At 46.3% G+C, this 14,041-nt stretch overlaps 2 protein-coding genes across 2 annotated transcripts in view; one reads left to right on the top strand and one right to left on the bottom strand.

Moving 5' to 3' along the window:
* Window positions 1–14,041, bottom strand: part of LOC144806041 (uncharacterized) — a 761,680-nt gene that overhangs the window by 566,777 nt on the left and 180,862 nt on the right. The gene's annotated exons all lie outside the window — the stretch shown is intronic.
* Window positions 3,958–5,427, top strand: LOC144806037 (endogenous retrovirus group PABLB member 1 Env polyprotein-like). Its single transcript, XM_078672487.1, has one exon. The coding sequence runs from the start codon at window positions 3,976–3,978 to the stop codon at window positions 5,425–5,427; it is 1,452 nt and encodes a 483-aa protein (XP_078528613.1). The 5' UTR covers window positions 3,958–3,975.

Raw genomic sequence — 14,041 nt, 5'->3', positions numbered from 1 at the left:
CAGAGCCTTTTCTATTGGATATTGGTGCTACAAAGAGTTCTATTATGCACTCCAAACTCCCTGGCGCACCTGTGTCTGGCGAAATGAATGTTTCAGTAGGTTTCTCTGGCGCCCCGGTTAGGAACCCGATTTCTAGTCCTATGTCCCTTTCTGTTGGTCCTTGTGAATTCGAAGCACCCCTTATTTTAACGACAGGTTGTGGTGAAAACTTGTTGGGATTGGATCTGCTAAAGAGATTGTATGCGACGTTGTACTGTTCTCCTTCAGGAGTACAACTTACACTAGGTAAGAAAATGGTTTCCTCAATGTATTTATCGAAGGATAAACTTCCAACAGAGTTGTCGTTTCTTCCTGATGTTCTTTGGGCTACTGGTCCTAATGATGTGGGTCTCTTGGAAATACCGCCATATGTCGTGACATTGAAAGCCAATGTTAAAATGCCACGAATTCCCCAATACAAAATCTCTAGTGAAGGTGAAAAAGCGTTGCTAGCGATCATTTATGATCTGATTGAAAAAGATGTGATCGAAGAGACAAGAGGCAACGTTTGCAATAGTCCTGTTCTGCCTGTTTTGAAACCTACTGACCCTTCTCAGCCACCTGTTTACAGATTTGTGATTGATCTTAGAGAGGTCAATAAGATCGTTGTGCCACAATTTCCAGTTGGTCCTGATATCACTGCCCTATTGACTATGATTCCAGCTTCCGCGACTTGGTTTTCGGTGATTGACTTGAAGAATGCTTTCTTCAGCATCCCGATAGCCGAGGAGAGTAGGGATATTTTCGGCTTCAGTTTAGGAGGCCGAGGCTTCCGCTTTAAACGCGCTCCCCAGGGCTACTGTGAAAGTCCATCGATATATAGTCAAGCTCTAAAAACACAGCTTGACACGATTGGTTTACCTGATGGCGCTACCCTTGTCCAGTACGTCGACGATTTACTTGTCGCTGCAGATACTGAGGAAATCTGTAAAGAAGCCACGTTGTCATTGTTGCGTCATTTGTGTGATTTGCATCACAAAGTGTCTCTCTCGAAATTGCAATATTGTCGACAAGAAGTGACCTACTTAGGTCATCTCTTATCGAAGAAGGGAAGGAAACTGACCCCAGAAAGAATTCAGGCAATAGCGAAATTGAGTGTGCCAAGAACACAGAGAGAAGTGCGTGCTTTCTTGGGTATTACATCATATTGCAGACAATGGATACCACATTTTTTGTTATTGGCCAAACCTTTGGTGGCATTAACTTGTAAAGATACACCGAATCCCATTCCGTGGTCTGAAGATTGTCAGAAAAGTTTTTCTGAATTGCGTGATGCATTATGTTCGGCTCCTGTGTTGGGTACCCCCGACTACAGTAAGCCCTTTACATTGTATGTCCATGAGAAAGAAGGTTGTGCATTGTCAGTGTTGACACAGTTGTTCGGAGACAAGCAGCGTCCATACACATATTTTTCATCGACTTTTGACCCGGTAGCTAAAGCATTGCCGAGTTGTTTAAGAGCAACAGCGGCAACAGCTGTTTCTATTTCGACAGTCTGCTGGTTTAGTGATGAATAATACATTGATTGTGATGGTTCCGCATGCAGTTGACACGTTGTTAAACCGAACCAAGACACAGCACTTAACTAGTGCTCGGTTGTCAGGTTACGAGTTGACATTGTTAGCGAGTCATGTGCACATAAAAAGATGTAACACGCTTAACCCAGCTACGTTGTTGCCGATTGCAGAGAAGTTAGATGCTTCTGAACGGCATGATTGTTTTCTCAGAACAGAAGAAGAAACGAAAGGGAGAATAGACCTCCAAGATACTTCTCTTGCAGAGTGTGATGGTACCTTATGGGTGGATGGTTCATGCTTCAAGCTTCCGAATGGTGATACAACTGTAGCATATGCTGTCACAACTTTGCATACGATTGTTGAAGCTGCACGTATCCCAAATAATTCAGCTCAAGCAGCAGAGTTGGTTGCACTTACGAGAGCGTGTGTGTTGTCAAAAGGAATGAAAGTGCCTATCTATACCGACAGCCAGTATGCATTTGGTGTGGCTCACAGTTTTGGACGATTGTGGATTCAGCATGGTCAGTTGGTGAATGAGCTTCTTGAATCACTGACCTTGCCGTTGCAAGTTGCGATTGTGAAATGTAGTGCTCACAAGAAGGTTACTGACGATGTTGGTCGTGGAAATGCATTCGCTGACGAAATCGCAAAAGAAACAGTGAGGGATGTGATGAGCCGAATGTATGTTGCAGGCCCTGCAAGATGGATTGGTGATGTTGCAATGTGTGAAGACACGATAGAGAGTGTGAAGTCTATTCAAGCTGAGGCTACAGAGAAAGAGTTGAACGTGTGGAGAGAAAGTACGGGTAGAATGGATGCAAATGGTTGTTGGATTGAATTGTCAGAGCATCAGAGATGGTTGTTACCCGATGCGTATGTGCTTGCAGTGGTTACAAATGCCCATGGAATGGCTCACATCAGTGTGAAAGGGATTTGTAAGTTGTTGGCTCCAGTATGGCAAAATGCTGGAATTCCTAAGTGTGCAGAGAATGTGGTCAAGAATTGCATGGTGTGCCTGAAATACAATCCTGGTAGGGGAACCCCAACTCCAGCTGGCCATTTTGCGCCTCCAACGTATCCGTTCGAGGTTTTGCAGCTAGATTTCATCCACATGGAAAGGTGCAACAATTTGAAATACGTACTCGTTGTTGTTTGTGCCTTTTCAAGATGGGTAGAAGCATATCCCCTAAAGGACAATACTGCCTTGTCCATAGCTAAAGCCCTTATAAAAGAGTTCTTCCCTAGATTTGGAATGCCGAGAATGGTCTGGAGTGACAATGGGAGTGAATTTGTGGGTCGAGTGATGAAGAAAGTATGTGAAGGGCTAGGCATCCATCAGAAATTTCACGCTTGAAATCATCCCCAATCAGCTGGACAAGTAGAATACTAAAATGGCACTCGAAAACTTAAACTGGCCAAAATTCAAGCGAGCACTGGCCTTAAATGGCCTGACGCTCTGCCCTTAGCACTCCTATCCACCAGAATGACTGTGCATTCACGAGTGGGACTTAGTCCTTATGAAATAGTGTTTGGCCGTCCGGCCAACATATGGGGAGTGCCAAGGCCCACAAAATTCAGTGAAATCAAACACCCTGTTTTGCTTGACTATTTGTACGAATTGACGGCTAAATTGCGTGTTTTACACCAACAGGTTCACGATACTCTGCCTCAGGCCTCTGAAGCTCCAGGTCATCACATCGATCCTGGATCCTGGGTGCTGGTGAAACATTTTCAGCGAACAAAGAACGATCAGCCCAGGTGGACCGGCCCACACCTCGTCCTTCTTTCAACAAGATCAGCAGTTCGTGTAGAAGGAAAGAAGCACTGGATCCACAGTGCACATTGTAAGAGGGTGCCTTTGCCTCTGCCGTACGACCGGTGGGTCCAGGAGGGTGTCGCCGACTCAGAGACTGAAACCTTGCCTAATTTTCTGCCTTTCAGTGATGCACGTATAAAAGGAACAATTTCTGAGAAAGAAAGTGACAATCTCTTGCAAGTAGCTGTGCCGCCGTCAATTCGATTGGACACTACAGAACCTGAACTCCTTTTCCGAGACCAAACAATACCTGGAAAGCAAAGATATAATATGAGGCCGAGAACTATGAACTAATAAAAGATATTCCTTTTCTTTGCTATTTTTGAAAGTGCAGCTCTCTCATCTGAGAAACGTTTTTATTTTTGTTTTTTGAACCACCATCTGGGTTCCGCTGTAGGGTCGCGGTTGCCCAAAGTCTTCGGGGTGCAGCTGAAGACGTTAGGTCAACAGTTCTGGTTGGTCTAAGGGAGTTGCCCTGGACTGACAGAAGCATTCCTTAGCATAGAACACCCAACCATCGCGAGCAGCATATTATAGAGGATGGAGTTTTTCGAGATGGAGAGACCTGCCAAGGAAACGAACTTTAAAAGCAGAATATGTAAAATGATGACCAAGAAAAGCTTTTTGATATTGTGCATTTTCATGTTATTCAGTGTAATGATATTTTTAATAGGAAATGTTTTATTCTCTTTTCGAGTGACATTTGCGCCCACTACATCGCCTATACCTCCTCCTTCCACTGTTTCCTCGCATTCTTTTCAACCTCTTCCTGAACATGAATCCGCTAGGAGATTAGAGTTTATTAATAACTCCTTCGTTCAGCTTTTGCACCAACACCAACTAGTAATGAACACGACTAACTATTGGGTGTGTGGTCTTATGCCTCACACAACGGATAAAGGTATCCCTTATCTGGTCCTGCCATTCAGCCACAATGGTTCTGTGTGGGCATACAGAACAATGTTCATCTACGCACATGAAGTCTACCCCCTACGTTCTGTAAAAGATAATCCTAAAAATAGTGCTCTAGTTAAGGGTATAGTAGATATGATTAAGGAAGATATTTCCTACGAGACTATCCCGAGAGATGAGACACTAGTATATATAGGATGGAACGTGACCGGATATGGAGCTACTCTGAGTGAGAAACAGCAAGCTAAGAGATCTTCCCCGATTTGGATTGTACCCCATCAGGGTCACCTGTGTCTGCAAGATACTGGCAAGAATCCCAGAGCTCAGTTAGGGAAGAGTATCTGTACTGAAACATATGTTTTTGCCTCTCAGACTTCCCCTTCGTTTTTAGCAGCTAAGGGTACCTATTTCATCTGCCATGATAGAGGCTATACATGGTTGCGCCCTGACTTTTCGGGCACATGTTTTGTTTCGTTCCTGTTGCCTCCAACCTACACAGCAGCCGCAGATTACCACAAGACAAGGATAGTTAGAGGTGTCTTCAGTAAAGAAGACACCGAGGGACAAGAGTTTGGAGACTTTGTGAAAGGTTTTCTGTCGTTTTGGGGACCAATGGTTAACAGCAGGAACATAAGGCAATTGACAAGGGTGGTTGAATCCACTGTAGTTGAAACTGCTGGTGCCCTTAGTAACTTGACTGCTGAGCTCCAGTCGGATCGTCTTATGACCCTTCAGAACAGGGTCGCATTAGACGTCATACTTGCAGACCGAGGTGGGGTATGTAAATTGATCCAATCAAGTTGCTGTGTTTTCATTCCAGATAACGCTCCAACAGTGTACCAGGCCATCTCCAAACTGCATAAGATTTCCAAATCTATTCATGTGGATAAAGGAGATTGGTCGTTGATGGGATGGCTCTGGGAACTGATATCCGCCTGCGGATGGAAAATTCTGATGGTCATTGTGATGGTCTTAGCCATTCTTTTCCTGTTCTGTCTGTGCGTGCAGTGTGCTCCTGCAATATGTGGCCTCTGTGCTACATCATGTGTAAGGAAACCTGCATCAAGAGATGAGCTAAGTACTAGGATGATGTTAAAGCAACATCCCAATGACTTTAGGAATATAGACCTGGACTCAGATTAGCATGAGGATAGGTAACCTATGTAAGGGCAAAAGGAGGGTTTGTGGTTCTGAAAATTCTGGACTCGTGTAACAAACATTGTCGTACCATGACGAAATTGGTATCAGAAGACCGAGAATGACGAGTACCCTATGTACGAGCATTTTCGTCTTCTTCGAGTGACGAATTCGCCTTGAAATCATCATTTTCGTCCTGAACCCTTGGCTTCCATTTTGTGTACGGCAGCCATTTTGTGAGTTGCCCTCACATAGGCTTATAACTACAGCCAAATTCTATTCCAAAGGACACGTACACCTTAGTTGACTTCTCTGCGACCTGGGCAAGCTGGAATCATCACCCCAGGCCGAACCTCCCCGGCCAGTTCCTTTCCCAGTGGCCGAGCGAGATAGCATCAAGGCACCGCCTAGCATAAACCTTTTCATCACACACACACCCTGCCTAATCTTGCTCACAACTGTCTCTGTTCCTTTCTCTACGACTTACTTTACGAGGAGGAGATGCCCATTTTTATTGGGGGTCCACCGATATCTGATGAAAATGTTGGGCCTTGCCGGGTAATTTGTTGTGGGCTGGACGAACTGAAATGTGGGCTTGTCATCATGACTCTGCTTTTTCTTTGTAGTGAAAACATGTGAATGGTCAACTAAAATGCGAAGAATGTTTGCCTAAAGCGTAATATTTTGTATAAAAAGAGAAGGCTAGCTTTGTAAGATGAGCAGTCTCCTGAGAATATACATGTGTTGTACTTCTAGGACGCCTGTTACTTGGTTGCAGCCAATAAATTCGATCTTTGACTTCACCTAGAAAACTCTGAGTTTCTGTGTCTGAATCAGGAAGGTCTTAGGGTGTACCCTGACACCACTGGGTTCCGAAAAACCCAGTACCTCATCTAGAATAAGGGCGGAGCTTAGTTTTGCCGCCTTAGAGGGTGGTCACCTGACCTGGGCCTATATAAGCAAGGGAGGGAAAACTTTCCAGTCAGTTGGGGCATCACTGACCTGGGGAACCCACGCAGGAGTTTTAGGCGGGAGGGCCTAGTTAGGAACCTATGCTACTGGGAGTGACAGGATTTAGGTGCTGCCTCTTAAGATGGGTGAGATGTCCTAGACTAGCCCCCTGATCTGGCCCGGCGGTAGGGAACCCCAGGGACCATCTACAGTGACCTGCAGAGGAAGCCTGCCTGCAGTCCCCAACTCAACCCCCCTTCAAGTAACAGGAAACAAGGGACTGATATTTACAAGGGCGCAGAAACCATCAAGCGCCAAGAAAAAGAAGACCTTCAAGTTACTACAGGACTGCTGGGGAACCCACCAGGTACTGGACTGTGCTGCATCAGCTCCCCTTATTCCTGTCCTGGAATCCCTTTGCTATCCTGCCTAATTCCCCCTGGTTGAATGGGCTGAATTGCTGTCCTGAGGAAAGTGCCCTCACTGAAGTGTCTGCTAAGTGCTATCTTTGCGTAGCGCTAGCCCCCTGAACTGCTGGGTGTGCCCCCACATCGTGTTTCACCCAAGCGCTGTGGTGTTCCTGAAGCGCTATACTCCTGAGACGCTACTGCTGTCATTGCCCCTTGAATAGCGCTGGAGACTGTCGATAAAGCGCTGCGGTAATCGCCCCCAGGGAAGCGCTGCCATTTGTGCCCTGCTGACTGGGCCCAGCGCCGTGAAACCCCTGGCGCTAGGCCCCTTTGAAGAGCGCTGTGTTCTGCCCCCAGGCGGCCCCCGGTGTCAGGAGAGGGCCGCCTCCGTGTCATGGTGGGCCGCACCCGGGCCGAGTGTGTGCTGTCCTCGCAGCGGCCTCCGGAGCCTTGGGGGGCCGCTGCGACGGGGGTGCGTTAGGCCACGCCCTCCGCCGCACTGTGATTGGCCGCACGGCCGAGCCCCTGTCAAGCGAGCCTCGGCATGGCTCTGGGGCTCGGCACAAGCTATTGCTGCTCTGCTATTACCCGCCGAGGACAAGCCCCCTTTGCGGCCGCCTCCTGATTGGTTCCCGGGCCTCTGAAGCCCTCGTAGGCCCGGGAACAGGAAGAAACACCGCCGAAGGGCTCCGTGGATCGTGGGAGCCCTCCCTTGTGCCCGAGAGCCCCGTCTATGAGCGTGGGGCCCTGTGGAGCCCCACTGTGCCCCATTAGCCGGCCCAAGCCCCGAAGGGGCTGGATGAGATTCCCCAAGTTGCGGAAGGCCCCCGGGAAGGCCGGAGCCGTCCCACACGCCTGATCACGCCGCACAACCACGCAAGGGCCCCGGAGGGCCGAAGATTGGAGGTAATCCCCGGGGAGGTGGGCGGGAGGCCGGAGAAGGCCCCGAGTTCGCCCCTCCCCGGGGGAAAGTTGAAACTGGGCCCCGTTGGCCCTAATTTACAGTGTAGGGCGGCAAACCCGCAGGGAGGAGGGCAAAAGGCCCCGTTAGGCCCTGAGCTCGTCCTTCCCTGAGGGAGAAGACTGGTGACTGGGCCTGTGGGCCCCCCAATTAGCCCTACCTGAAGAAAAACTGGGCCAGAGCCCTGAGAGAGTGTTGTAGAGGCCTGTTGTAGAGGCACAAAGTTTATATGTACTTAATGAGAGGGTGATCCCTGCTTGAGGAAATGTTTATTCTCACCTGAGGAAATCTATTCTTGCCAGCTGAGAGGTGTTATCCTTGCATAAAGAAATGTCTCAATCTTAGCCTTATGCCTGGCTTAACCTGGTAAATGAAGTCATGCACTCCCAATTAATTAAAATGTTTTACTTCTGTGGATAACAGGGTTTATCTTGTATGAAATGTTTATCCCTGCTTCGAGAAGTGGTTTCAACCCCTGCCACTGCAGTGTTCTGCTGGCGCTTACCAGAGGAAAGGTTTTATTCCTAGTGGATGTAATGTTTATCTTTACCTCAGGAAAGGGTTTATTCCTGGTTATGAACATGCATGAGCCAAGTTTATATGTTTAAGGAAATGCTCTACCGGTGTTTCACGTAATAGGCTACCAAGGTACAATGAGATGTTTTATTCCTGTCTAGGGCAGGAGTTCCCGAATGCCTACAGTGACACGAGGAATTGTTTTACTCCTGCTGACCGGGCGGATAATTGAATGTCTGGTGAGGTATTCTTTGCAGGGGCGGGCTCCATGAAATGATTATCCTATCCAAGGAACAGTTGCCCAGATGCCTAAAAGTGCTAGGCTGTAGGGGTTGTTTGTTAATGAAATATTTTACCCATGCTGCAGGCAATGTGTCAATTTACCTGCTGACATACTGGTTTATACCTATTGGAATGTCTACTGCTGTGTAGGGAAACGCTATTTTCTTTCCTGACAGGGTTATGGTGATATGCTGTGGTGATTACAGAATCACACCCTTTACTCCAGCAGGGAAATGATTATTAAGAGGTGCTGCATTGATGATGAAATGGTCATGTTTACCTTATGGGGTGTTCCCTCTGATTGAGGACATGTTTTACCCTCAATTACCTGTTTTACTCATGGTACAGGAACAGAGTTATTCCAACCTAATGTTGTAGCTAACAAAATGTTTTACCTTAATGAAACGTTGATTCTTGATGCCTAGTGTATCTATGCTCCTTTTACCTTAGGCACTGCTTGTTCCTGCCTGCTGAACTTCTCCACATATGGTAAAGGAAATGGTTATTTAGGATTAATGAAACGGTATTATTCCTGTCTAATTTCTAGTGAAATGTTGATTTCTACTTAAGGAACTGTTTATTCATGGTGCTGATAAAATGCTTTACATCTAGTGCAAGGTTTTATCCTCATTTAATGCACTGTCTATTCCTGCTGAAGGAACTGTTTTACTCTTGCAAAAGGAGTTTAATGAAATGTTCACCCTTGCTTGGTGAAAAGCCAATTGATTTGCCTACTGAGCAGGTTACTTACCTAAAGACCTGTGGACACTTGATACAGGTTATGCTCATCCTTGCCTGATGAGCTGGTTGAAATGCTCATTCTTTCATGAAGTGTAATTGTTAACTAATGAAATGCTAATCCTTCTAGGAAATGTTCACTGCGACATGCTATATTGTTTATTAAGCTGCTCCCTTTTCTCCCCTCCTATGAAATGCTTTGATGAGTAATTGAAACTGTGATTTCCCACTCCTGAACCTTAATCTTATATAAAAGTTATTTGATTTTTAATCAAACACACTGGAGTGGCGTCAGTCATTGCGTGCCTTTTATTGTCTCAGGGAGTGTGTGCTGTGTAGTCACTTAACACATAAGCTTTCGGGTGCCTACCTGCTCGTGCCAGGCTACCCCCTGGGAACTGGCGACCCCAGTTCCTACACTCATCAAACTAGTTTAGAGTGTGCCTGCAATGAGTCTGCTCTTGGTCAGTAAAGGAATTTGACAAGACAACACCTTGCACAGAACCCTCTTGAGGGTTCTTTGACAGTAAGTCAGAGAGTGGCTCCCTTTCTTCCTCCTGACCTTCATCGGTGACCATCAGCATGGCTATGTCAATCCGGCCTTGGTGTGATTTTAGGCAATTGCTATGGTGTACGCTGTGAGGGCTCCTAGGGGTGCCTAAGTCTACCAGGTAGGTAATTTCCCTTGGGTGGTGCCCAGTCCACTTGTAGAGTAGCTCCCTGGGAGCCACAGGCTCAAACATCCACACCCACTGTCCTGGTTGGTACTCAACCACTGTAAATACATTCACATCTCTGTTTAGATCAGCTACTCAGCTAAAAACTTAATCTTAGAACAAACTAGCTGCAGATAAAAACATGTTTGCCCTTTGAGACTCACATTCTCTGTACTTTGTTCTTTCGTTGATTCCTTCGGTCCTTGTTCTGGCTAAACCACAGATAACACATTGACGATCCTCTGCTTTCTGATCAGTCGTTGGATGTGGATGCGGGGTAGCAATCGATCTTCTAAGTGGATGGGTATTGGATTCGGTTGTCGTCGCTTTCTTGGAAGATTCGGATTCTTGTGATTCACTGGTTTAGGCTATTTGTTTCCCACTATTTCTAGGCTTTTTTTTCCATTGTATACAACTTGTATCACTTGTTGTTTCAATGATAAAATATTTGATCCTCTTTACCCATCAGTTTCAATCTTTTGTGAACTTTGTCTTGCCGTATTTCTGATGCATCTCAAAGTCTTCTGTCCATCTGCAGATGATGTTAGCTTTTCTTTCTGAGTAGTTTGGCATATGACACATTTTTCTTTGTTGAAGGAGTCCTCAGATTTTGTAGTGAGCAACACTCTGCCAGTAGGTAAAGATCCTCTGCTACCACCTGCTTCGCTCATGTTTACGAATTTGAATCAATGGAAAACCTGAAACAAAAACAATATTATGATAAATTACCAATATGATGATAAAACACATCATTGTGGAGCCACCATTTTGGTAAATGGCGTAAAGGTTGCTCTGAGGAGTTATTTTCTGTCTCTGTAAGACTACTTGACCCCAAAACCTATGTTTGACACCAAAATGAAGTATATAGGTTTCATGGTGTAGTGTAGTTTCTATGTTCCCAATAGGCTCTGCGCATTGGAATAGTATATCCTATAGGTTAGACGTAGGACTGACGTCGACTAGGTCTCTATCGAACATATTAGACTTAATTGTGAGTGCCAGCTAGCTCAGAGGTCACTAGAAACTTTCTAGAATAAACAAGAAGGGATTAGTTTCTGACAACCGCATGAACATGACAACTTTGTTTCCCAAGAATAAGAAATATATCTCTAGAGTCGTGGAAACAATAGATAGTTATTTCACTCAGTCAATCGTGCATGCTTCGTTTCACCAGAGGTGTAGAGAAATAGAAAGACGGTCCTTTTCAATAAAAGTATTTATTCGATATTCCTCCTTGGGTGAGTTGAATCTACAAGTACCCTGATGTTGAATCAAAAGTACTTAAGAAGTTGATTTAACCCAGTCGAACAATTCTTTTTATTTTTTAGAGTTTTATATAGCGCAAACTTGGCCCAAAGATATCAGGTATCAGAGCACTTTACATAGCACCAGTTTCGTTACACAAGGACACATTCATTTTTGTTAGGCATAGGGAGATTAAGTGATTTGTCGAGAATCAGAGGATGTTGAGCGTCATTGTCGAGACTCGAACCTGGGTCCGCAGCTCCAACGTTGACCGCTTTAGCAGTAAGACTACATCCTCTCCCAGCTCATCAGCTCTGGAATGGAGTGTGCATTTGTTTTAATGACTGCATTCAACCCTCTTTAATCCACACAGAACCTCATCTCTGGTTTTCTACCATTTGAAGGAGGTTTGCGGACCAGTACTACTGGGCAGGCCAGGGATTGTCAGAAGGTTCTATCACCCCTAGCTCTAGCATCTTGCTTACCTCAGCTTTGATGCAACTCTTGACTTGGTCAGACAATCTGTATATTTTATTTTTGATATGGAGGCTGTAACCAGTGTCCACATTGTGTACACACCATGTTGTCCATCAATAGGTGAAGGAGAAGAGCTCAGCAAACTAGTTTAGAGCGTGCCTGCAATGAGTCTGCTGTTGGTCAGTAAGGGAATTTGACAACACAACACCTTGCACTGAACCCTCTTGAGGGTTGTTTGACAGTAAGTCAGAGAGTGGCTCACTTTCTTCCTCCTGACCTTCATCTGTGATGATTAGCATGATTATGTCAACCCTGTCTTGGTGTGACTTTAGGCAATTGACATGGTATGAGGGCACCTAGGGGTGCCTAAGTCTACCGGGTACGGGACTTCCCCTGGGTAGTGCCCAGTCCACTTGTACAGTCAATCCCTGGGAGCCACAGTCTCAACCATCCACACCTGGTTGGTACTGAACCGGTGCTGACCTTCGGTTATAACAGAACTTGAGAAGCTCTCGGCCGGCCTCCAGAGTCCTGCTTACTCTCTTCATGTATCCAGCCATACATGAACGCAGGCCAAGTACATAGTTCACTATGTCTTGCTTAAACTGTTTGAGATGTTTCTCCCAGACTTCCCTCCCTAGACTCAAGTTTCAAATGTATTGATTCAGCGTGTCAGGCTCCTCCTCTATCTCTTCGGAACTGTGCTGAATGAAACAAGCCTTCCCCTGCAGAATCACCCCAATGGCTGAGTTAACATACAGACCATCAAGACAATACCACCGGGGAGGGACAGGAAGGGGAACAGCGGGGAAGGAGATCTGGAATGACAAAGGAACAGGCTGTTAGAAGAAGACCCCCCGGTACCCGCTGTTTAACTCTCCTTCACACAAACATATAACGCACTTGTATAACCCTTCCTTCGTACCTGAGGAAGTAAATGATAGGGACTAAATGCGAGGAGAGGAGACTTGAGGCGGTACCAGGGATTCTGTTTCACTGGGTAATAAACAGAGGAATTATGCATGAATTACCAGGGTTGTGAAAGACCAAAGCAATCCTCCATTCACATCTGAACACACCGTTACAAAACAGCTCACCTATCAGCACAGGATCCATTACTTTAGATACCCCTCGCTCGGTTCTCCAGCATGTGAACAAAGCAAAAACAAAGTTGTGGAACAAAACAAAAGACAGCAAACAAGGTTAATTCCTTCTTAACGTTGTTTGCCAACAGGAAATGTTTTTCTAGTCCCTGGATAACACGTGTTGCTCCTCCCAGAAGTCAAAAGTCTCCAAAAGCAGAATTATGGCATGCAACACTGTTCATGAATGATCGGCACAATAAATGTCTAGTTCCCCCTCTCAGCCGAGAGAGAGTTAATTATTGCAACACACGCAACTAGCGAGGTCACAGTCAAAGTTTCAAACACTCCTCTAGAAGGTCCGTGTACGGGGAACATCACTTACAACGAATTTTTTACAACGCACTACCATTACATCGCAACCATTACAACGCAAACCATTACAACGCAATGCGCTGGGGGGCGCTCTAGGATAGGGAATGTATTTAATATACTATCCAACACCTTCCCTGCTATCCACGGGGACTGGAGTTGGAATAGTAAATTAAATAATTCACTATCCAGCGCCTAAAAGCATTATGCGTTGTAATGGTATGCGATGTAAAAACCGCGTTGTAAAGGCATGCGATGTAAAAGCATGCGTTGTAGTGACACCAATCCCCGTGTACACACGCTGAGGACGTGTTCAACTGCGCAACAAGAAACAAACACAATCCGAGAGCCACCAGACAAGCTTACCACACCGTCTTCACCGGAATGTAGCTGAATTATCGGCGCTGCCATAGAAGCCGGAAATGTCTTTATTTCCGGGTGCGCGCCAAACCGCGTCATCCTTGCGCCGAGAAACTCCATGCAGATCGGGGTCATTCCACACAGGTAACGGGAGGGGGTGAGGGGGGGGGGAGATTCGAGTTCTGACAGTACATCCCCCCTCACAAGAACCCCCAACCTACATGGGCCGGTCCGGAAAGGCCTTGTGGAACCTGGCCACCAACCGGGGGGCATGCACAGCCCCAGCAGGCTCCCACGAGTTCTCCTCCGGACCGTAACCCTTCCAGGAAAGCAAATAGTGCAAGCGCCCCCTCACCCTCTTGGAGTCCAGCACCCGCCGCACCTCATATTCCCGATCATGTTGCACCCAAAGGTGTACAGGCAACCTGCGATGCGGGCAATGAGACGGTTTCAAAAGGGAGACGTGAAACACCGGATGGATCCGGAAATGGGACGGCAAGCGCAATCGCA

The sequence above is a fragment of the Lissotriton helveticus genome, assembly GCF_964261635.1.
Source record: "Lissotriton helveticus chromosome 1_1 unlocalized genomic scaffold, aLisHel1.1 SUPER_1_unloc_40, whole genome shotgun sequence".
NCBI classification, from domain to species: domain Eukaryota; kingdom Metazoa; phylum Chordata; class Amphibia; order Caudata; family Salamandridae; genus Lissotriton; species Lissotriton helveticus.
The sequence above is the reverse complement of the archived record's forward strand: the minus strand, read 5'-3'. Positions and strand labels throughout refer to the sequence as shown.